General features: G+C 43.6%; 1 protein-coding gene across 3 annotated transcripts in view; it reads left to right on the top strand.

Annotated features, from left to right (window-relative positions):
• DBN1 (drebrin 1) overlaps positions 1–14,299 on the top strand; it is a 181,822-nt gene extending 167,523 nt beyond the window's left edge. For all 3 annotated transcript variants that reach the window (XM_082254789.1, XM_082254790.1, XM_082254791.1), the window contains exons 11-13: positions 1,476–2,113; positions 11,860–11,962; positions 13,269–14,299. In XM_082254789.1, coding sequence (XP_082110915.1) covers positions 1,476–2,113; positions 11,860–11,962; positions 13,269–13,354 — 827 coding nt within the window. In that variant the 3' untranslated portion in view covers positions 13,355–14,299. The remainder of the gene's footprint in view (positions 1–1,475; positions 2,114–11,859; positions 11,963–13,268) is intronic.
• Positions 14,300–25,854: the final 11,555 nt, after the last annotated feature.

Below are 25,854 nucleotides of genomic sequence, written 5' to 3' on the forward strand. Positions count from 1 at the left end.
CTAAAACATTGCTGGATGTAGATGGGGCTCAGGTAAGTAGTAGGGGCAATGCTGCACACTAAAGGCTTTTTATCTTCATGCAAAGGATGCATTAAGATAATAAAAACCTTCTGACTTTACAAACGTTTTAATTATTGTACATGAGTGAGAGCACAGTAGATATATGATGTCCGTGTCATCCAGATATCTTCCTTAATGAGGATTTTTAGTTTGTAGACCAAAACATTTTTAAAGTGTAGGACTTTAGAGAAGTTTTTTTTCTTTGTTGCCTGTTGGGGAGATTCCCTTACAAAGCTGAAAACCAGGGGAAGAACACTTGACAATAAAATGGAGAAGTGAGTTCATATCACAGATATTTCATTCATTGGTTAACAGTTTTTGACAAATTTCCAAATTTTGAGCTTGAAAAGGTTGCTCAGGCCTGGGCATTGGGGGAACCAATAGCCTCATGCTAACGAACCTGTGCCCGGGTCCTGTAGGCTTGTGGTCATGGATAAGGGAAAACCAACCAGTCTTGAACGAATCTTGCTGGCTACAAAACCCAGCATAGGGCGAAAAGGGCTGTAAATACTTAGACTGCGAACTGTCTACAAACAATTGTCATTTTGCTAAAGATCTTAAGCATTATGTTTCTCTAATAGAATCTAAAATATTAATCACAAACAGATAAACATTACTTCTGATAGCATATCTTTCTTTGTGCTAATATGGCTAGCCCTGGTTGTACAGAACCCTTAGGGACCAATAAAATGGCTATATGGGGCCTGCTCACACCTGCCATGTGATTTGTTGGTTTGTTGTAATTGAGCTCATGCACTGATGTCGGTAATCTTAACCCTGACCCAGCTATCAGTACTGGCTGGTCCATATAAACTAAGACCAGAACCTTAACCCCCAGCTGCTGATTTAACACCTTCAAAGATGATTGGCCAAACTTCAGCCCACATCCATGCTTAAACTGATCAGCATAAAAAATGAACGATGAGAATGAGTAACATGAGAATCAGTAATTCATATAGAGCCTGCTCTGAACAAGGCTGATTGGTGGATTTTTCTTGACATGCTCCCACCAGTAGGAAAAACCATACTGTCCAAAATGAGTTTTTTTTTTTCTCCTCGCCTTTATTTTCATAGCAAGTAGTTCAAATATTAGTATGTGATTTTACCAAATGTTTTTTTTTTTAAGTTTGCCTTTGTACAATTTTTCATGCACTGCCCACCTAGTGTTATAAATAATTCATTTAATACTTACCCTTTGTGTACTAAGCTAAGAATTCATACCCCTAACAAAATTGGTGCAATATCTAACCAGTGTCTGCATACAGTAGGTCTGTTCTGTATGAAATTGTGTTGTGTCTGTGGATTGCATGCAGATTAGATTTTAAGCCATTAGCTGTTACATTAATAGTTGTAATAATATAAATTTTAGTTTTATGGTTGAGTTGCTTATAATTCCTTCATACTTATTTTTGCAGCAGTGAGAAGCTCTTCGGAAGCAGGTCCTCCTCGTACTCCTGAAAAAGAACGTCGTAGCAGTCTAGGTGAAGATTGGAACAAGTCCTTAAATTTAGACCAACCTGTCCAAGATGGTACATGGGCACAACAGGGGCTCACAGAAGATGTTTTTATGGAGGTACGTGATGAGGATGCAGGCTTCCCTGATGCTCCTCAGTTGACTGGGTGTGAAGATGAAGCAGTTATGGAAATTGGGGAGGCCAACGTGATGACAGATGCACACCCAGAGCCACCACAGGAAGCTTCAGACCTGCTAGATCTATGGCAAAACAGCGGGCCCCAAGAAACTACCTGGACAGATGGAAACTTGATGACTTCACATGAGGACATCCAAACAGAGAAAAAGCCCTCAGAAACAGAGGCCTGCCATCATGTCCCTGAAGACAACCTCCTAAACTTTGAGGAGCTACCGCAACCACCACCCACATTCTGTGACATGGAGGCAGAGGAGGATCCCCAAAGCATCATTCACATTGAGGGTCCTCATCAGATGACTCTGAGCTATCAACATGCACTACAAGAAGCCTCTTGTCACCAGCCAGAGCTAACAGACTCTCTTCTGACAAATGGTGAAACTTCACAGAGAGAAGGAACTCAGGTGTGCCAATAATCTGTTAATTATTTTAAATAAGGGATCAGAACTAATATTTACCTTTTGATTGGATGTCGGTGTATACCAATTTCCTGGATCATCTACTAACTTTTTTTCTTGCTACGTTACATAGTCAGGCTGAGAATGACTAGTGCCTATCAAATTTAACCCCTTTAAAGTTGCTAGACAACTAGAAGGAGCAGTGTAAGGCCAGTGTAGCATATTTGATCCAGTTGTTGGTGCCATACTGTCAAAATGACACAGGGGCTTTGAAGAGGATTCAAAGGAAGGTAGTTAAATGAATAAAAGTGATTGAAACCCTAACGCACCAAGGTTTAAAAGAAATTGGTATGTTCAATGTAAAAATACAAGGTAGATATATATTTAAGCTGAATTCCAGACTGAAGACAAACTTTCCTAAGCAGTGATTTACCTTCCACACTGTTGGGATTCTCCAGGGATGGGGGCAGGCCCTCGGTGTCCTCATGTACAATGTTGCTGCCTAACCGGTCACAGCACTTCTGCATTGTATAGGATGGCGCTGAAGTGCAGGGACCTGTCAGGCAGCAATGAGTAGTGCTTTTTGCCCCCTAGAGAAAATGAGTAAGCAGTGGAGCCTTTTCTCCAGCCTAAACTTCAGCTTTAAAACTCTTATCTAATCTAAACAAATAATGCCAGAATATGGAAAGCCTGCCAATAATATTCAAATCTTGGTATCCTTTGTGTGCAATAATCCAGCATTAAAAATATCTGTAGTTTGCCTCTGTGCAATAATAATGTGCTGTAATAAAGCATGGATATGGCTGCTCTCTCTTCTGTGCAGGATGATGGATCTTTTATCTCCATCCTGTAGTTTTTTTTAGGCACCCTGTTGGGTCCCACCCATAGCTTTGCTCTCTGCACAGGCTATGTAAAGGACTGTGATGATGTCACAACTGTTTTACAATATATCATCTGGCTGTGGAGAAGCAGTGACATTACGTGCTGAAAACCAGTCACAGGAGTGCAAAACGAACTGCACTTCTGTGATCCATAGGAGAAGTACAGCCAAACGAGCTTTGGCTGTACTTTTCCTTTTAAAGGATAAGTTCACCTTTTGGAACATGTAACATGTTCCAGCAGCTGCAGCCTCTCCTGCATCTCCCCAGTAAATGCGAGCTGCATCTTCTCTGGGCACCACTGTCACTGTTTGAACATAACGTGTCCATGGGGGGCTCCACCGACCTGGCCACGTCATTCATTCCCAGCCCTCTGTGAATGGAAAACTACAAGTACCAACAGCCTTTGCGGCTGTCGGCTTGTAGTTTCAATTGACTACCATGGCACTGTTGAGTGTTTTGGTAATTCATGCTCTCTTCTTGTCAGTGTGTATCTGCCTGCCTGTATGAGGTATGAGCAGACAGATCCACAGACAAGTCTGCAGGAGTCCTGCTTGGTAAATTTTAAAGGAAAATTGTATAATGTATAGCCAGCCTTACTTTTGCTAGCAGATAAATAAGGAGACTGCAGAAAGAATATGATTATCTTGATTGGCTTTGCAGCAGCCACAGTGGTGGGGAATGTTGAAATCTTACCTCTGAAGTTTGAAAAATTAATGAAGTATATTATTGCAGAACAACTGCCAATTGTGGGTGTTTTTTCTTTAAACCAGGGATTTAAATTATTTTCTTGAACCTTGACAACTGTGATTTGGTATATCTTCCCACAAGAACACTGAGCAGTTTTAAGTAGTAGCTGGCTTTAGTGTGTATAAACCCAAAAGCAAAAATTGAATATAGTTTGGCGTATGGCTGTTTCACACGGGCTTCAGCTTGTGTAATGGCTCATTGTGTGTGTCAATACCTTGTGTGTATGTGGCAATTATTCCAAATTTTCTTTAAAGCCTCTTATAACCGCTCTTTAATGCCTGCCATGAAAATTACAATGGGCACCACACAGTGCTGTTCGCACAGGAGTGGTAGCATAGTGTTGTGTTGAAAATGAAAGAGCATTATTGCCAGGGGCAAAGCTTTTTGTTTCAGAAACGTTGAGGAGGACTAAGCCCAGTGTTCTAGAAATCAAAGTATACAAATCCATATTTCACAGAATTCACAAAAATGTCTGCCATCACGCCACAACCTAAACATCCCTCAAAGTAGATCATTTCCTCTACATCGCTTCTCCTTTAGGCACTTCCCACTAGAAAAGCAATACTTCCATGGCCATTCATCAATAGTCTTAAAGAGATTTCAGCGCTTCATAAACTTACCAAAAACATGTCATAAATGTTCTAGGCACATTACTGAGCATTGCTTTGTTTTTCATAATCAACACATGCGTGAACGCACCCAAAGAGCAGTGTGAACAGCAAGCTTTTATGAAACTTTCAGCAAGCTTTTGCAAGACTTTTGGCAAACTTGTTCCAGCTTTCTCTAAAGGAAGACTTCTTCAGTAGGCTTTCAACAAACTTCAAGTAGTCCTGAAACCTGCTAGCAGCTTGTTTAAAGGGTCAATCAACACTTTTTTTAGGATCTGTGTTTAACATTTACAAACTAGAGCTGAATAGTTCTTTAAAAGCTTCAACAAAGCTTGTTGAAATCTTTGCAAATGCTTTTTCAGACCCTGCTGTTCACACTGCTCCTATACAAGCTGAAGCCCATGTGAAACAAGCCTACCAGTCCATAAAAGAAGTGATTACATTAGTTTTCCCTTTATTTTTAGCTGGTGATCTTGCATATAACACTTTTTTTCCCTGCCCTAGGGTGACCACGCTCCCTCTATGCACTGTATTTATAGAGTAGTGTTGTTACCTATAAGCTGCACTATATTATATTTTAGTACTTTGGTTTCGATATACTTTAAAATCATTTATAAAATGTATACTGTTAGGCCGCGGACCTATCGGGTCCACCTGTCAGTTTTTAGGCAGACCCTCCATTGCCCCCCAACATCCAATCCCATCCTGTCCAATAAAAACAGATGAATGGGGATTTGTTTTCCATCTGTCTGGTGGATCGGGTCAGATGGAAACACAAGCAGTCTGTTTCCATCTGACCGCCGAATAGAGAACAGTGGGCTTTGTCCGTGTCCACTCTGCATAGGCGGAGCAGACACGGACCTATCATCCGCCCACTTGGTGGATAACTGCAAGCAGATTCCCCACTGAGCAGGTGGATCCACTGCCAGAGTCTGTCCTGTGTTAGAGAAGGTCACATCTTTAGGTGAACTTTTAGTTACTATTGGCTTGACTTTGGCTACTAACATCATCACAGCTTTAGTCTGGACTAATTGTATTTCCTATGTGCAGAAAAAAATTCTTCATTGTCAGTCTTGTAATCAGATCCCAGCTATATAGGCACTCAAGCTTTGTCAGGTAATGTAACTTTCTTATATGAATTTCTCTGTTGCTACCTGTCTTGATGTGACATGATTGTGCACAGGGCCGGTGCTAAACTGTTTTACGCCCTAGGCAAGATCAGCTACTTGTGCCCCCCCCCCAAAAAAATAAATAAATAAAAAGGGAAGGGGGTTAAAAACTGCTCTATGTCATATCCAGTGACCCTGATCTGATGGTTCCTCCATGTAATGCTGTCATACCCAGTGATCCCAATGTTCCTCTGTCACATCAGGGGTCCCTGATGTTCCTCCATGTCATACCCGGAGAGCCTTATGTTTTTCCATGTCACACCTGGGGACCCTGATGTTCCTCCATGTCACACCTGGGGACCTCAATCCCTCATGGCACACCTGGTGACCCCAAACCCCTGTTACACTTGTGACCCCTCTCCCCCATGTCACACCTAATGACTCAGATTCCCCATGGCTTACCTGGTGATCACAATTCTCTTTCAGACCAGGGATACTCCATGTCACACCCAAGGACCCTGATTCCCTGTTCTGGGGACACGTACTGGGCAGTATGAAGAGAGTGGCCTGCACTCTGCCCTCCTTCACCATGATCCTGCTTATTCCTTCTCCCAGGACACTCCTCTCCTGGACCACAGTGCTCATCACAACTCCAACCAGCTCCTGGTGGAGGGAGAAGCTGCAGTCAGAGAGCTCCGCACCTCCTTCATCACCAACATCCTCAGACCATTCCGTTGCCTCGTCGCTTCGTCTCCAGTAAAGGTGCCGCCCTCCAGTGCAGAGCCATGGCTCAGGTTCAGCTCTCCTCCACTCCCTGCTTAATACAGACCCAGGGAAATGAACGGCTGCCCACCTGCTCAGATTAGAGAGTCACTTCCTGCCCAGGGATTAGGCCAGTTCCAGACGAAGAGGATCATTATGCAGCTAGCACTCCGGTGGGCTCCTTTCCTGCCCCTTGGGGCTCCCCCAACAATGGTGGAAAGCCAGGGCCTGGTAGTTCTGCCACTGCCCCAGACACCAGGCATCTTCCTCTGTCCCTTCTTCCTCCCCCACTGCCGCCCCTTTCCTCAGCTCACAAGGATCATTCATGATGGAGCGTGAGTGCTGACTTTTGGCAATGCGCCCCTAGGTGGCAATGCGCCCTAGGCGGCTGCCTAGTTTGCCTAGTGGAAGCACCGGCCCTGATTGTGCATTGCAATCAGTGGGGCCAGCACCTAATTCAGACAGATGCAGCAGTGCTGGGAATTGTGTAGATCAGTCTGAATAGCATAGTATGGCTGCAACAAAATTAACTGTTTTAAGGCAAAAGGAACGGTGGCTCTAACAAGGATTTTATACACCAACTGCATATGACTAGATTGTTTAAAATCCCAATGACAGGGTTGCAACTGTAAGTGACCACACACCTAACAATCATTGTACAATCTTCTTGTACCTTACCAAAACAATGTAATATGAGGGCAAACATGAACTATCCATTCAGTTTGAATTCAGTGTGCAGCCCTTATGTTACATAGTTGCTGTTAGATCTAAAGGATATTTTACAATAAAATTGTATAGTGTATGGTCAGCTCTTATGTAGTTTGGAGCGAATATATTGTCTATATTTACTGCAATCATGAACATCCTATGACCTGATTTTCTGTTCCATCCATCCATCCAATACTCAATTGTATATCAGTCAGATGTTAGCACACATGTTAGTTCTGAATATTTTTTTTTTTTTTTTTTTTTAACAGTGCAGATGAGCAAAATGCGCTGATAATAAACCATTTAATGAATGTAGACATTTGTTTGCTCTCCTATTCATTGCACAATTAAAAGAATAATTGTTAGCTGTGGGTTGCAGTAGCAATGCACATTTCCATTAGGTCTGCTGTCTGTCTGATGTAATTAGTGTAACTAAAGGGAAATTTTTTTTTTTTTTGGTAGAGTTGAGAGAGGGATTAGAACACCTGTCAGTTTTTATTGCTGTCTCTACCCCTGTTAGGGAGATTCTTTATCTCTCTATTTGTCCTGTGTACTGTTCTCATCAAAAGTGAATGTAAAAGAAAATCCCACATTTTGGGTTGACTTCAGAACAGTAATGGAGGGTAAATGTAAAGGGGACAATAATTCTGGTGACATCCAGAGGCTTCCTCACTTTGAAAGGATTTTCTCTTGCATCCTGTTTTGGCAATAGGACAGGAAGTGAAGGGAAGTCTCCCCAATGGATCCCAGATGGCAATAAAAAAAAAATGGTGACAGGGCTCCTAACCCTCCCTTACTCTATCCAATATTGAAAAAAAAAAAAAAGTTTTGCCTTTTTAGTTCCTTTTTAAATTCTTGTTTTTCCTGATTTCCAGAATAGGCCCACATTTAAAGATTATAGTTCAGAGAGAGTTAGTGATTGTAAACCCTTACATATACTCAATGAAGTGTCTGGCATCAGGTGATACACAGAGATTAAACAAATCCTCCTACATAAGTTGTACCTGTCTATCTGCAGTCTTCTCTTTTCTACATCTATTCAAAATCCAGAATCTATAAAGTTTGTCTGAGCTGTCATAAAACAGGGGTGGGGAGCTGAAATTATACACAGCAGAGCTGGGGCTGTCAGTCTCAGGCTGTGTGCTGGAGATCCCTCCCCTGTCACCTTTTTTCTCTTGGCGTCAGGTAAATTACTCATGCTGTTAGAGGAACAAGTGAACAGCTGACGGAAATGACACTGAGGGCCAGTTTACTTCATAGAAACGCAGTCCAGATTCACTCCGGGTGCTTTTCTGCATGCGTTTTTTTGATGCCTTCCAGTGTGTTTTTGTTGCAATTTTGATGCGGTCCAGTGCCTTTTTTCCTTCTTTTTTCTTAACTTTAAATGAGGACGTGTTCCAGTGCATTGTCAGTGTGTTCCGGTGCATTTTTTATACATTTTATCGCGTCTCAGTACAGCCTAGTGCAGAAAAAATGCAGCATATTCTACTTTTTTTTGTTTTTTACTGACCACACTGGTGTGAACTATGCCGTTGAAAACCATATAACCTACTATTCATGTGTTTTTGATGCAGAAAAAAAAAAAACGCACTAGACCACATGTGGCCTTCAGTATTCTGGATTGAGACAAATCTACACTATAGATGAATATGCTTTGCTCATATTTCATGTCAGAGGTTGGCCGCTTCACGAGGTACCAGATACATTTAGATCAGTGTGCAGCCATACCCGCTCGTCAAATGTTACCAACTTTTGTTGAAGGGACATGTTGGAAATTTAAAAAAAAAAAAACTGAGTTCATAAACTACCGTTTATTACCATCATTACAGTAGTTTCATGATAGTTGTCCTTCAGGCAGCTGTGACATTCACACGTTTGTCATTTCATGTGGCATTTTCAGCTGCCCTGCAGTCTAAAAATAGCACTTGTATTGTTAGAGGGAAGGTGTCAGGTGTTCCTAAAATAAAAATTGTCACCTGGAAGTGTCCGATGTTTTCCCTATTTGTCAGAGTGAAAAAACAGATTTACCTGTTAACATCATACTGCTTCTTCAGTCAGGTCACTTGTGTCATCTGTAACAGTGCTGAACATTTAATGAAAAACTACGTTTTTGTTTTTTTTTGTTTAGATATTTTTTAGATATTTTTTTTTCATGATTTTCAAAGTTCATGATAAAAATAATTTAAAAATTGCTCATATTTAAATGGTACAATCAGATATACATATGTGCAGGCATACATATTTGATTTTAGTAATTGCGGCTTAGTTGTGCTATAGTCTGGGTTCATAAAAAAAAGGGCCCCCAGTAAGTTTCTTGCAAACAACAGGGCTAATTCAGTGTACTCCAGTAGTGTACTAATGGCCAAGTACTCCTCTAACCAGCTAGAGTGGGGCAATGACCATGCGGGACAACTGCCAGTATGTTATTTGCAGCAGTTATGCTAGTGCCATGTTCTCAATAAATTTTTCTTCAGGAGTGTGGTTAGAATTCTGGCAAAATGCCTCACCTACAACCCATATGGATCTAGTCTGTTTTCTTCACTCTAAACAAAAGTTTACAAATCATGGGAGAATGAGTAAAAACAATGTCTCGATTATGGCTGATGTCTGGCTGGCTAGGCAGTGCCAACAGTTGCACTTTAAAGAGTACATGCACCCGGTATACCTATACGTTTTGCTTATCCCCCACAGGCTTTTACTTGGGCTAGGTTCACACTGCTGTAACATGATTTTATCAGAGTTTTTGTGTGAATATGTAGTGCATGGGTGTCCAACCTTTTGACTTCTCTGGGCCACATTGAGTGTAGAGAAATTTTCTCAAGCCGCATATAAAATAAAATATATACTATAGTTAAGGTATATAAGTAATAAAATGCCGCTGCGCCCTTCCGCGCCACCACGCCCCCCGCACTAATTTAACACAACTAGAGGATGATCAAATGAAATGGAAACCGTATACAGAGGTTTACTTCTTCTGAGCGATAATAAAGGAACACTCTAACCACCATGACCACTTCAGTGATCTGAAGTGGTCATGATGGTAGGAGTCAGAAACACTGCACATGCTCCCCTCCCCCCCTTCCCTTATGAGGCAGCCTCTGCCGTTAGTTGGCAGCTGCTGTGGCCCTGCCCCCGACCTGACTTCCTTCCTCCCCAGCAAAAAAAAAAATTGTCAGGGGGCAGTGGGCCGCATTGCCTGAGGTTGTGGGCCGCAGGTTGGACGTGCTTGATGTAGTACTATTTGGATGCTATTTGCATGTTACTTGGATGTGGTTTGCATATTCTATGGGCCAAAATATAGCTGGAATCACACCATAGTACAGGGACCTTTTCCAAAATTGCTCTGTGCTGAGTCACATTGATGTGAATGAGCACAATTAAAAACAATGTGATTTCCATTGTGATCCAATGGCAAAACTAAGTGTAAGGGTGCCGCTCAAGGCTCCAACAGGTTCTCTTCTATTTTCAGCTGCTGGGAGTGCAGGCGGGGACGGAGCTTCGTACAGATATGAAGAAAGAAGCATTCCATAAGCTGCACATCACAACAAAACCCTGTATATAGACAGTGAAACAGCCTCAGCCTTGGCTCCATCCAGGCCACACCCCCAGCCCCAAAATGCATTTCACCACATGGGCAGAGTGAAATGCATTTTGTGGCCTGGATGGAGCCTGGGCCACACACTTTTTACATACAGAGTCTTTCACTTTCTACATACAGTGTTTTGTTGTGGTGTGCAGCTTATAGGACGCCTTTTTTGTAATGTGATTTCCATTTTCATGCGATTTTGTGCAACTCAAGTTGCATCTGAAGTAGCTCTAGTGTGAACCAGGCCTAAATCGCCCTTTTCCACCCCAGCTCCATGCATACTGGGTTCAGGGCAGCTATGGCCCAGTGAAAATTTTGCAACTACCAGTCTAGGCTCTCTTTCCCCTGCCCTTGTTTTATCAGTAGATCCCTATGAATTCCTATGGGACCATCGTTAGAGGTAGCAGATTTCTCTATAGAAATCTATGCTTTGAGAACCTTGTTAGTGTGCAGCTAGGTTGTTAGCACATAGGATATAAGTATACTTTCTGTGGACATGAACTTTTTTAAAGGGTAAATATACTTCCATAATTTGCTAACAAGGCCCTCACCTCCATCTATGCAGCAGCTTTTTGCATGTAATACTATAAAAATGTTTAGTAAGGAGCAGTTTTTTAAATTCAAAATGTCCTTAAAAAAATGGCCATTCCCCTAACTTTGAAAACTACAGACACAACTTATGTTTTTAGCTTCTACCACATCACAAAGCAGGTAGTGTAAAAGTAGATCTTTTGTGCATCTGAGATATGTGCTTGTATTTAGTAGGGTGGAGGTGGATAGGAGGGTGGATTTGCAAAATGCACTTAAAGGTCTGCTCGGTAAACAATACAGTAATAACCCAAAAATGTGTTTGCTGAAAGTAGGCTATTGAGTAATTTACCATTATTAAAGAGTATTTTTGTGTTTGAATACTTCTTATTTTGCTTTTCACATTACTCCAAGAAGCCGCACGCTATAAATAAAGGGCCAATGAGTCTGCTGCCCCCATTTATTTTCCAGCCTACATCACAGTCAGTATCAGACTGGTGTTTCATGAGGGAGTGTCAAAAATGCAGGCACTAAGTGAGAACCCACACAAACATGGGGGCCGAATAAAATTCATAGAGGTAGTGTCTAATCTGATGACTTCATATTTCATGAATATTTCAGTTTAAAAGTGTTTTAAACTCACTATTCTTACCTTGTTTGGCCTAGTTAAAGTTTACAAGTTCTCAGTGTTCGGTTAACAGTTACATTAAGGTGAAACTTAAATTTTACAGCTTGACATCAGGAAGAATTTGATTTGGATAATATACGAAGAATACTTCTGTATTAAATGTGTATATATATTTTTTTGTTCCTTACTTTTTAGGCAAGTGAAGGATATTTCAGCCAATCTCAAGATGAAGACTTTGCTCAAACAGATGATGTGTCCGCAAAAGCTACTGCACCAGTGTTTTACAACAAGCCACCAGGTAATATACAGTATAAGAATTGGGTGGAGAGTAGTTATCTATCAGAAAAATAGCAGCACAATCCCCTAAAACTTGAATACAAAAAGTAAACCAAGTCTAACAGGGAAAAACCTTGTAGGCGAGGAAAAAATTGGGATTTTAATATGGCATAAGAACATTGGATGGAAAAAACTAATTATAAAAACTTTAGTGTAAATTTTATTAAAGACCTAACGATAAAAAATTCAAATGCAATGCAACATCTAAAAGGTATATCATATAAAATAAAGCATCCTGTAATGTGATGGATCAACACGTTTCACCCACACTTTGGGCTTCCTCAGAGTCCTGATATGTAGCACACTTATATATTGATATAGACGCTATGCATATTAAGATATGTATGTATTGATTATATTATTCTATTTATTATAAGGTGTATATATTATCTCTGGAAAAGTGTGCTACATATCCAGATCCTGAGGAAGCCCAAAGTGTGGGCGAAACACGTCGATCCATCACATTACAGGATGCGTTACTTTATATGATATATCTTTTTAGATGTTAAAGGGATTAAAATCCTAATTTTTTCCTCGCCTACAGGGTTTTTACCTGTTAGACTTGGTTTACTTTTTGCATTGAGGTAATATACAGTATCAATGAAAAACGGTGGTAAGTTTTTCTAATAATCACTTTTAGATGGTATGCACATTGGGAGAATGTGCACTTTTAAAAGAAGATCACTTTTTTATATATTTGAGTTCAAATCACTCAAGGTATTTCTATGTATGAAGTTGGAAATGGTAAGAGCACCAGGACGACAGCAGATTTAGTCTTTTATATCAAATTATTTTTTTTGGGACGTTTAGGTAAATTTGCATCTGGGTTTAGGTAAATTGGTGATGACTACTGATCATTTCATGAGTAACCTTACCACCCTTCTATGCCCCAGATGCAAATTTACCTAAACCTGAATGCCATGGCCTAGTGTTTAAATATAACAGGAGGACCCACAAAACAGGCAGCAGCAATAAAATTTCAGCTGAAAACCTGTGGGAGGGATGAAGTTGTGGATTCTGATAATTATGCATCTGAAGCAAAGTTGCATCAAAGTTGCACTCCAAAGTCGGCGCAATTTTGGAGTCGTACAAATGTGAATGGAACTTTAGGGTGACCTCTCTGGAAGAATTTTCATGTGGGAATGTTTAGGAGGCCAGTTTGTCATGCTTTCAGTGCTGTCAGTTTGATGAATCAAGGCCTTGACAACTCTTGTGAATCGTTAACCGTTTGCAGCTGTAGTCATGTGCCTGCATTTCATGTTTTTCAGAAATTGATATTACATGTTGGGACTCTGACCCTGTGATGGAAGAAGAAGATGATGAAGAAGGAGGTGGTTTCGGTGAAAGTGCTTAGTAAATTTTTGTCTTTGCTCACACGTGCCCAGAACACGTGATCAAGAAAAAAATATGTGACACAGCCGTGTAACAGCGAAGTATTGTAGTAATGGCTGAGGCTTCTGCCCCTGCTGGAGCCATGCTAATAAGACCCTGCCTGTTTCCCCCCACACTTTACCGCCATTTGAGAATTTTGAGGGTGGGAGACAGGCTGTCACTCCCCCACCTTTCAGTTATTCTTTTTCTATATATTCTAATAAACCAGCATTGCTGGCATCTCTCTGCTTTGTTTGACAAGTACATGGGGAGTGCAATTACCCCGTAGATTGAACAGAACTCATGCATCAGAGCCAGGAGCCACAGCCTAATGCCTGGCTCCATCAGTGTTACTGGATGGATTTTTTAAAAGTATATATATAAATATAACTTTTTTTTTTTTTTGACCAGCCTGTGCCGACTGCCTTTTGCGTTCGGATTGGAGGATGCAGAGAGGATTTCTTGTTGTAGTTATATCTTTGTAACTTGTTCCTGCAGCTTTTTTTTTTTTTTTTTTTTATTTTTTTTTTTTGAGGAAACAAAAATAGAAACTTATGGCAATAATTAACCCTAAGTACCCCTGCGCAACCCCACAGGGCAGGCGGGCATATTTTCCTCTGTAGCACTCTCTTCCCCTCCATATTATTAAGTTGCTCTGTGCTCCTATTTATTCCCTGGATGTGGGGGTGACATGCCTTGTTCTTGGATCATAAGCTCCTGCTGGTAGGTTGATGGGGTTAGAGGGAAGGTTGTGCACACAGATTACTTTTTTATTCTGTTGCTCACCTCTTTGACTCCTTGTGCCCATCTTTTCATTACCTGCCACAAAGCTTTCTTTTCTTTTTTTCATGTTTAGTACTGTTCTGAAAGCACAACACTGTACAGACTGTGCTCGTGTGTTAATAAAGGAGTCTGGATCCAACCATTTAATATTGTTGGTTTTGTGTTATTTATTCAATATGGGAAAACCTCATTTTGCATATGTATTTGATGTCAACTACATTGAACTCAGTTGTGCATCTGGATGCATATTCAAAACCTAATTTGCCTTGAGTCAACAAGCTGTTAATAATGAGGGGGTCTCTGATGAAGGGGGGCTCTGAGGAGAGGGCTGTGGGGAAGAGGGACACTGAGGAGAGGGCTCTGAGGAAGAGGGACACTGATGAGAGGGCTCTTAGGAAGAGGGACACTGATGAGAGGGCTCTGAGGAAGAGGGACACTGATGAGAGGGCTCTGAGGAAGAGGGACACTGATGAGAGGGCTCTGAGGAAGAGGGACACTGATGAGGAGGGCGCTCTAATGAATGAAAACATTGATGAGGTGGGTTTGATGAGGACCTTTAATATAAAGGAAGGCTCTGCAGTAACACTGGCAGTAAACAATCCAAACTGTCATATTCTCTCCCCATAAATGGGAAGAGGAAGGGATGACACAGGATTCGGTGTGAATCTGTGCATATAAAAAAAATGCGTATGAAAATAAAACTTTATCAATGTGCATAAAAACTTGTGTAAGCGTTTGTCTCTGCTAGTTAAATCTGCATGTTTTTTTCATCAGTATTTCTGCACAAATGGTGTGAATCAGGCCTGAATTAGATTTTTAGCTGAAAAGAAGAACCTGCTCACACTAGGTGCAGCTACGAGCGTTTTCCATGCAAAAAATTGTAGTAATTGCGGTGATGCACGGAAAACAATAGTTCAGTCCAGAAGGCAGTGTTACACTGCATTCCAAAGCAGTGTGATATTATGCAACAAGTTTGCATAATATTGCACTGCACAGAAGTGAGAAAAAAAGCAGCCAAGTCTCACAATAAAAGGCACATCAAACTGCCTCCTTCCAAACTGCTCTGCAGCCAAAAAGCTATGCGGGCAACAGCGCTTTGGGCTACAGATTAGTGTAAAAGGGCTCTAAAAGGCCATTTCACTTCCTGTTTTCTTCTCTTACAATAACTAGGAATGTACCAGGAAAATACACCTGCAATAATGTTTGGTGAATGTCATATTTACTGCTTTATTAATATACCTAAAGTGTTTATCTTGAAGGTCCGCTTCTTCTACCTTTTATCTGCGATTTAAGCAGTGCATCAGACAACCTAAGCACTTGGACAGAATCTGCAGTCACAACAGATTAAAAGCTCTACAGTCATGAAGGAGTTTTTAACATGAAATAGAAAAATGAACACATTTTTTTTAAATAAATATTATGAAGCTTTTTGAACATCATCTGATTGACATAAGCTGGCCATACATATTGCAATATTCTTTAGCTTTATCAGCAGCTGCAAGTATAAGGGCATACTCGATGTAAATTAAATTGGTTGTTTAGGCCAGTGCATTAATAGTTGTTGGTAAATCTCTAGGGGATTATACAATGTACAACGGTCACATTCCATTAATTCTGGAAACAATGTTGGACAAATATTTAAAGCAAGATAACTATTTTGTAACCTAGCAAGGGCTGAGTTCACTAAAATGACCCATGCAGACAAGGGGCCCCAGTATATTACAATTCACAATGTCTTTTTGCAGAACAGTGTAATGCACTTGGTATAACTGTAGGTCTATGCTGGCACCACCAAAGCTTGTCCGATATACTCATTCCCGACATCATGGCACGTCTCTTCGAAGGTACACTGAGCACACGCCTATTTTTGAATAGGTGGCGTGTGCTGCCGTGACACTAATAAGGAACATCCATGCTCTGCTGTATCCCGGAAGCTATTTGGGACAAGTAAAGGTAAATATGGGGGCACATCGGGCAGGCTTCAGGGGTGCCAATGGAGGCCTGTGGAGCCTACACAAATACAACATAACTAACCAAGTTAATTTTAAATCAAAAAGATAAAACTGTATTGAGTTAATAAATAAAGCTCTATGTGTGAGGTCTTGAGGGTCATTCACATGGGCGCTGTGGCCTGTACAGTGTGAATCAGCATTTTTTTTTTTTTTTTTACTGACTGGAACTGTGTGCAAGCAGCCCATGTTATGGGGATGCAGCAACTGTACAAACGGCCACAGGTCTTAATGTGACAGGCGTGTGGATGCAGATGTGTGGCCCCCGAACAGACAGTGTGCATTCAGGGCCACTTACCCTGCACCTGCACACCTGTCAAATAAGGGCCTGCAGCTGTGTTCCCATAATGTAACACAGTGGTTCTCAACTTCAGTCCTCAAGTATTTCATATAGCATGTCATTGATACTGATTTAAAGCAGCTGTCCAAAGTAAAGGAAAACCTTCAAACATGGCCCATTTGGGGTACTTGTGGACTGAGGTTTAGATCCACTGGTGCAACAGACGGCTCATTCACACTGTATGGCCCAGGGAACCTTAACTGCGTGTTTTTCATTTTATTTTTTACCAGCTCTGTTTTGGGGTGGGGGGCTTTGAAATATCAGACATCACCCCTGATGTTTAACTTTTGAGACAGAGATGTATGACCTATTTACCAGCCCCTGCCCCTCCGCTCTCTATCCTGAAATAATCCACCGCCGCAGCCGGTGGGAGGGAGAGGAAGCCGATCGCTCTGAGGGACAAGGTCCAGGAAGGGCAACCTGGACAGGAGGGGGCTGCATTTACTAGTACAGATTTCTTGTTGTCTCCACCTGCAGAAGCTGAAAAGGCCAGGAGGAAGAGGAGGAGTAGCTAGCTTTTATCTGCTGCGGGGCGGAACTACAGGGTATTGGTTTTAGTCAGTGCCGCCCCTCCTGTCCCAGTTTCCCTTCCTTTTGCTTGTTGGCTGCCTGGGTGTCTTCTGTTCAAGTGATGGGACCTGGGCCCCATACAGGGGGACCAGTGGTACACCCTTACCTGAAGTCCTGCTACCAACCATCATACCCCCAGCACTCCTCCATATGTCATTCTCTTCACACTTCTCTCTGCACATACTGCTCGCTGTCATTGCTTCACAAGCCTCTCCTAAACCTAGTGCTCCATGTCATATCCTTCACACACTTCTGAACACAGTGCACCATGTCATACTCTGCCTGTGCACTCCTCTTTTGTACACTTTGTCAACTGTCATAACCTTCGCACTCAGTTTCTGCACACTATCTGCTGTCATACCTTTTGCACTCCTCTACTAAATACACTGCCCACTCTGCACTCCTGTCCTGCATGTACTGTGTGTCATCAAATCCTCTGCAAAATTTTCCTGCATGTACAGCTGCCACTGTACCCTCTGCACTCCTCTTCTGCATAAACTAGCCACCATCATACACCCCCCCCCCCCTCACCCCGCACTCACATTTCTCTTCTGTATATAGTCTTATTCACCTACTCTTCTGAACTTATTTTGTAAAGGCATACGCTCAACAGTTCTCTCCTGCACATACTTCGCTCCCCACATTATACCCTTCACACATTATACCCTCCACATGTGGGTGGGGCTTATTGCCCCATACGGGGATAACTCGAGAACGTGCTTGCTAATGCCCTGGGAGCACAGGGCCGCGGTCATGCGGAGATCAGAATTAAGGCGGCACCCCAACATAGAAGAAAGTCCTTCACCTTGCACAGTTCCACTTGTTAGACTTAAACACGAAATTAAGCATTTTTCTCTTTTGTTCATCGACGGACACATCGCTCCATAAATCATAACCACCGGGTTATATTGCCTCCTCCAGGAGTAAGACTGGCCAGAACAAAAAACACTGGGCTACACCGATGGGCCATACTCAGCTGGTATATACCCCCCCCCCGGTGTTGCAACCAGTCTTGGCCTCGGCCCTGGTGTCTCAGAGCCTAACTGAATGGGCCAAGCTTTTGCACCAGGGCCTGGGGGGTGAGCAGGTTCCTGCTGCTTATGTTGATTTAGCGGACCAGTTGGTCCAGGGGCTTCAGTTTAGTTGTGATGCAGCTCCTGTGCTTTAGCAACCTTTCTGTTTCAGCGGTGGTGATTGGGCACATGCTGTGACCAAGCCTCAAGCTCTCATTGATCTGCCCTTCCAAGGTGGTCGCCTGTATGGGGCTACTCTGAATGACATCATTAAGGGTCTTATGGGGGGAGAGTACCTTCCTGCCACAATCCAGGAAAGGGATGGAGCCTTGTCGCAGACTAGGGCCTTCCTCAGCCCATAGAGAATGATTTTGTGCTTCCAGGACTTAGAGTAAGGGAAATAGATCCTTCGAGTCTTCCTGGGGAGGTTCCAAGCAACCTTGGTCTGGTAAGCCTAGAGCTGGCTTCGCCAGACCTGCAGACAGGACCCCTTCAGCATGAAGGTCTGCACTCACCCATTACTGGGATGGGGGGAAATCTTCGCTGGGTTCTGGCCCTGTGGACCTCCTTCATGAGCATCAAGGAAATCCACAAAATTATTTTTTGGAGGTACCCAGAAAAGGGGGGGGGGCACACATGCTCCAACAAGCCTACATGATGTAGCAATTATTCCTATAAAATCCTATGTGCAAGACCTGAGCTCTGAGCCTTCCCCTGGTATTTATGAAGCTTACAGCAGGGGGCAAGACTCAGAAAGCCCAGAAAAGAGTCTAGACACAGTTAACCCATTCCCATCCTGGGCAGCCTGCTAACTAAAGCATGATACACACTACATTTGAATAACATGAGCATGCATATAAACACAGATCTCTACCACAAAGGTTTACAAAATTAAAAAACACTTATATTTTGTATATAACACAAAAACTATATGGTGCTAAGATAGCTAGGGCGGTGGAGTGTGGATAAAGCCACATTGCAAAAGGGATAACACACAAGGTGTGTTTAGAGTAGTAAAAATGTGCCCAGAAGTCTCAAAAGGAATGTGTCCTCTTGAAATGGCTACAGCTCCTCTGTATGAGTTTAGGATATTAACTCTTGCACTGTCAAAACAAAAGAAACAGTGGACACCACTAAGTGTATGTTTATTTGAAACAATAAAAAGTTAAAATTGCACTCACACTGTATGAAACAATAAAAGCATTACAGGTCCTCTGGTATCTGCAGAACTCAGCAGGGCAGGTAGAGCAGAGTGACGCCTGTAAGTAGCTGGGCTGTATATGCAGAACACGTGGCTGGAGATTGTAGAGCAGGAGCAGGAAGTGGTGATATCCAGGACCTTTGGCCAGTGTGGTGTGCACAGTCTGCTTTGAACCAAGGATAGAGCCAGAGTTGTACAAGTATGACAGAATGGGAAGGGGGTGTGGTTATGCAATTCGGGGACATGCCCCTTTGTCAAACCTGGATAAGGGATTGGATGGGATGCTAATGAAGGATGTAAAGGGGTTTGGGCAGGCTGTATGCAAATCACTGACCAATAAGGAGAGGGGAGACCAGTATGCATGGCACCTAGGTCTCCTACTACTGTACACCTTCTCTAGAAACAAATAACAGCATGGAAATAAAAACGAAATTTGACATTTAAATTGTGTTTTACCATCCTTCTCTTCAGCATCTTTTCTGGACATTTTTTTTTTTTTTTTCTCTTTAAAACTGTCCATCTGTACATTTAGCTAATAAACTTTACACTTGATACACATCTGTCTCAATGATACTTTTTCTTCATGGTTTGTGCAGTAATATTTCAAAATTCACTTCCATTCATGTTTTATTATTTTTATACATCTATTTGTTGGATAAAGATATTTGTAATAGTTCTTTGATCTGGTCCATTAGGTTATTCATACTTTTTTTTATTTTAATAGTTGTATTTTTGAGAATCCAGGTTTTTTTGGCTTGCTTTGTCTATCTTTATTCCCTTTAGGAGATTTACTGTCTGCACTCTGACGCCTTAAGAGTTTCCTTCACTGGAACTAAAGCCCCGTACACGCGTACCGAATGTCGGCTGAACGATCGGCCGTCTTTTGTCCGGTGCTGTCCTGTCGGCTGAAAAGTGCTAAAGACTGCACACGAATTTTGTCGGCCAACAACAGCCGACTGCAGAAGTGATGTCATGTGATGGTTAATTTTCCGTGTGTTTTTTTTTCTTTTCTGAGCATGCCCAGTCTTGCTAATCTGCTGTTTGTCGGCGGAATTCTGTACTGACTGGCGAACAATCGGCTGTTCTGGTGACGGCCAACAAATATTTTAAAGTCTGCACGACAGATTCTGTTCGGCCGAAAATGCGCTGTCGGAAGCATCATACTAACAAGCCTACAATCGGCCGATCGGTCAGGGGCCAAATATTTACGGCCGACAATCGGTACGTGTGTACGGGGCTTAATGGCCTGTACAGAGTCCTGACCTCAACCCGATAGAATATATTTGGGATTAATTTGAGTGGAGACTGCAAGCCAGGCCTTCTGGCTCACAACAGTACCTGACCTTGCAAATGCGCTTCCCAGAAGAGCCAGGCCTTCTCATCCAACATTGGTGCCTGACCTCACAAATGCGCTTCTGGAAGAATGGTCAAACCTTCCCATAGACCCACTCCTAAACCTTGTAGACAGCCTTGCCAGAAGAGTTGAAGCTGTTATAGCTGCAAAGGGTGGGCCAACTCAATATTGAACCCTACGGATTAAGACTGGGATGCCATTAAAGTTCAAGGCAGGCATCCCAATACTTTTTTTTACAATATAGTGTATATGTGGGGAGAAGTGTAAAGGGTATGACAGTGGGCACTTGCTGTCATATCTGCACTCCTTATGCACATACTAGCCCATTTCGAATTCTCATTATACCTCTCATGCTAACACTACCCACTTTCATATCTTGTGCACTCCTCTCTTTCATATGCTGATGTAGCACCCTACAAGGTAGGTGCTAGGTAAAGTATAGTGGGCCTTGTCTGCTTAACAGCAGGGCCATGATTTTCAGCTTGGCAGTCATGTCTCCTGGGTGTGGCTGTTGGACTGGGGAGTCTCCCCACTGTACTTAATGGGAGGGTTCTCATTGGGCAGCGAAGGAAACCCAGCCAATGGTTCACTCAGGCCTGTATCTACCCCAGCAAGGCAGATTCTGCTGCACCGCATTCTGGGAGTGGGTATTAATTTGAGGGGAGCACATGACGCAGCGTCTTTGGCGGGAAGCAGAGTCCCAGGAGGCAGAGTACGGCTGTCTCTCCTCCTGTCAGAGGAATCGGGTGTCCCAGGCGGCTTATCTGAGGGGACAGAAGGCTGAGCTGAGCTGCAGAGAGGATCCGGTGCAGAGTTTCAGGAAAGCATTTCCAGTTCGTGAGTACTGCAAACTGCCCCTGGGGCTCTGCCAAGTGAGAGGGGACCACTCCGGTGAAGGTCAGAGGGATCTGGGAGCTAGCTAGCCGGTACAGCAAGCAAGTGTACAAGGGGGTGCCAGTGTTGACCCTGAAGTGTAACGGGGGTGCCAGAGTTTGGGCCCTGAAGTGTACAAGTGGGTGCTAGTGTGTGGACCCTGAAGAGTAAAGGGGGTGCCAGTGTGAGGATCCTGAAGTGTAGAGGGCGTGCCAGCAGTTGGGCCCTGAAGTGTGCAGTGTACAGTGTTGAGAGTTGCAGAAGCAGTATACAGAAGCTACGTCAGTCAGGGAGGACTGGAGGGACTAGGGATGGCCTTGCGGTTCGCTCGGCGGTCGGTTCTCGGCAAATTTTGCTTGTTCGCTACCCGCCAATTTTGCGAACACATGTTGTTTGCGGCGGCCATATTCGTTTACATTGGGGAGAACTTTGACCCATGACACAGCCGTCAGGTGGGACGAAACAGCCAATTGAAACATTTCAGCACATAGACATGCCCCCCTACCTTATAAATAGACCAGAGCTGGCAGCCATTTCACATTCTGCTTTTTGTCAGCATAGGGAGAGGTTGGCTATGCGCATCAGGGACAGATTGCCACACAAAAAGCTCTGTTAAGATCCACAAAAGTCCTTTTAAGGGCTGGTATTTGGTGTAGGTCTACTACACTTTCTTTTTAGTTTAGGGACAGGTATGCTGTGTTCATCAGGGACAGATCGAGATCGGCAGTGACACAAATCGCTCTGTTAATGTCCACAAAAGTCATGTTAAGGGCTGCTATATATTTGGTATAGATGTGCAGTTTTTCAGTTTAGGGACAGGTATCCAGTGTGCTCCAGGGATAGAGATCAGCAGTGACACAAGTCGCTCTGTTAATGTCCACAAAAGTCATTTCAAGGGCTGCTATTTATTTGGTATAGGTGTGCAGTGCACTATATAGGGGTGTAATCCATGGTATAATATACTTTGTAATATAGAAAGCATATTATAGTGGATTTGTATTGTGTACTCTGCAGCATTGTGACTGGTGTGGTGACTGAGCATTGCTGCAGCAATACTACAAACAGTGACAAAAGCACTTTTATTGTATTATAACTGGTGTGATAAACCAGTGGCTCCCCAATACCACATATTGAAGTGGGGTGTTATCTGAGTATACTTTACAATTGTATTTGTGTCCTGCAACAATATTGCCTCTTTTGCTGCGTTCACTCTGATACACACAGTGCCAAACTCCCTGGCCAATTTTTTGAACAACTGGTGTGATATACCAGTGGCCCTCAATACCACATATTGAAGCGGGGTGTTATCTGAGTATACTTTTATAAGTGTATTTGTGTCATGCAACATTATTGCCTCTTTTGCTGCGTTAACTCTGATACACACAGTGCCAAACTCACTGGCCAATTTTTTGAACAACTGGTGTAATAAACCAGTGGCCCCCCAATACCACATATTGAAGTGGGGTGTTATTTAACAGTATATTTTTCTAAGATTGTATTTTAGTCCTGCAGAAATGTAGCCTCTTTTGCTGTGTTAACTGTGCTACACACAATGACAACAGTTACTGGCCAATTATTTGTAGAACTGGTGTGATACACCTGTGGCCCCCCAATACCACAGATTAAAGCGGGGTGTTATATACCTTTTTCCAGATATACTGCGATTCTCTAGAGACTTTTGTCACAGGGTAATTTAAAAACATGACAGGCAGAGGAAGAGGCAGACACTTACACAGGGGTGGTAGGGATAGGGCAGGAGCAGTAGGTCGGAGCCTACTGCGTCAAAGGACGCACCAGACTTGGTTGAGTAGCTCACTCAGCCTTCCTCTTCTGCACCCTCCTCATCCTCTCTATCTGCACCCTCTTCAGTCTATGCTGTGTGCACCCCCAAAGACACCACAAACGCCACCACCACCACATACCCTCCGCTTGAGTCACTGGAATTATTTTCTGATCCATCACAAGACATTTGCAATGCGCAGCCATTCTTGGCATTGGATCAGGAAGAGGAGGTAGCAACAGCCGCCACTCAGCAGTCTGACGACAGTACCCAGATCAACCCAAGGAGGTTGGTCCCCGCTGTTGCTGCCTACTCCGAGATCTCGAATGTTAGTGGTGGGGAAGGTGACGTGGATGATGACGTGTCTATGGACGTTACGTGGGTGGCCACAAGAGAGGAAGAGGAGGGGAGTTCAGAGGGAGAGACGGACCGGCAGATAGGGAGGAGAGGCAGGCAGAACTTGAATTGCACAAGAGGTACAAAGCAGACTGCAAATGTATCAAGAGTGAGCCATCAACCATGTACAGTCACATCTGGCGCTCCCAGGACGCCGGCACATGGCTCCACAGTGTGGGCTTTTTTCAATGTGACCGTTGCTGACAACAGTGTTGCCATCTGCAGCCTTTGCAGTCAACGCATAAGTCGCAGTAAGCCCAACACTCACCTAGGGACAACCGCCTTAAGAAGTCACATGAACTCCCATCACTGAGCCCAGTGGGAGCAACACCGTCAGAACCCACAAAGCCACACTCCAGGCTCTCACCGTCCAGCCTCTTCTCCTTCTCCTCACAATTGTCCTCCACTCCACCTTCCATCATGCCGTCATCATGTTGTTCTGGAAAAAGGTAGGCTTCTGTGGCCCAAATGTTGGAGCGGAAAAAATGATGACTTCTGGCTTGTCGGAACTGACAGCCCGCCAACTACTGCCATGGACTCGGAGGCCTTTCATAAATTTGTGGCCATCTGAACACCACAATGGAAGGGCCCAGGCAGAAAATATTTCTTGCAGAAGCTGTAACGGCAAGTGAATATATCTCTGGCACACAGTGTCGGTGCCAAGATACATCTGGTCACAGACACATGGTCTAGCAAACACGGGCAGGGAAGGTATATCACTTTTACTGCCCACTGGGTGAACCTTCTGAGGGCCGTCAAGCATGAAACCCGTGGCACCCATGTAGATTTGGTTTTACTGCCACAGATTGCATGCAGGCTTGCCTCTTCTTCTCCTCCATCCTCCCTCTCCTCCCCGGTTGACTCCTCCTTTTCCGCTGCTACCGTCTCTTCCGCTGTGCCGCCCAAGATCCCCAGAACCTATTCCACATGCCAGGTGAGACGTTGCCATGCTGTGCTGCGTCTGTTGAGTCCTTAAGCCAAGAGCCACACTGGTCCTGCACTCCTTTCAGCTTTATGTTCACAGGCAGATCAGTGGCTGACACCGCTCAATTTGACAGCTGGTAAAGTGGTGTGCGACAATGGTGCCAATCTGCTGAGCGGGCTGAAAAGGAGAAAAAAACACACGTGCCATGCATGGCACACGTCCTGAATTTGGTCGTGCATCGATTCGTTGCCAAATACCCTGGGGTCTAGAACGTCTTGCGGCAGGCCAGGAAAATCTCGGGCCATTTCAGAAGATCTTACACAGCCATGGCTCACCTTGCTGACGTTTAGCGGCGACACAACCTGCCCGTCAGGCGTATTATTTGTGACTGTCCGATGCTATGGAACCCAACGTTGCATATGCTTGATAGGCTGCTCCAACAGAAATGTGCAGTTAACGACTACCTGTACGAACTCTGCGGCAGGACAGGTTCTGGGGAGCTTAGTTTTTTTCACCTCATCTGTGGCTGCTCTGCAGCCATTCAATGAGATCACCAAACTGGTCAGTCACGGCCAGGGCGCCATCAGTGACATCGTACCTTACGCCTTCTTTCTGGAGCCTGCATTGCATCGTGTCATTGATCAAGCCGTCGAGGAGCAGGAGCAGGAAGATGAGAAAGTCGCAATGTTGGATGAATTCCCAGTGGGTGCTACTCCATCTGAGACAAGTCAACAACAGGAGTCTGAAGAGGAGTCAGAGGAGGATGGTGCGAGGGGGGATGAGGAGGAGCAAGAAGAGCATGCTTTAAACCTTTCTGGGATCCCTGGTGTTATCCCTGGATGGGGGGAGGAGAACGAGGACGACATTATCCTGGATGATGAGCTGGAAGCAGGCCACTACACCGCTTCCAGTTTAGTGCGAATGGGGGCCTTAATGCTCCAGTGTTTTAAGGGGGACCCCCGTATAAAAAGCATGAAGGCCAAGTACCAGTACTGGGTGGCAACGTACTTAGACCCCCAGTACAAACAAAAAATGGCAGAAATGTTACCACAATCACAGAGGGCGGTCAGAATGCAGCACTTCCAGGCCTTGCTGCGGGAAATGCTGCATTCTGCTTTAGCGTGCGTTGGCAGAAAAATTTCCAGTCACAGAGAGACAGTTTGGGTCGCAATCCAACGGCACCTGCAAGAAGAGGGCGGTTTGAAGATGTCTTGGTCACTTCAGATATGAGATCCTTCT

The sequence above is a fragment of the Pelophylax lessonae genome, assembly GCF_965119305.1.
Source record: "Pelophylax lessonae genome assembly, chromosome: 4".
NCBI classification, from domain to species: Eukaryota; Metazoa; Chordata; class Amphibia; order Anura; family Ranidae; genus Pelophylax; species Pelophylax lessonae.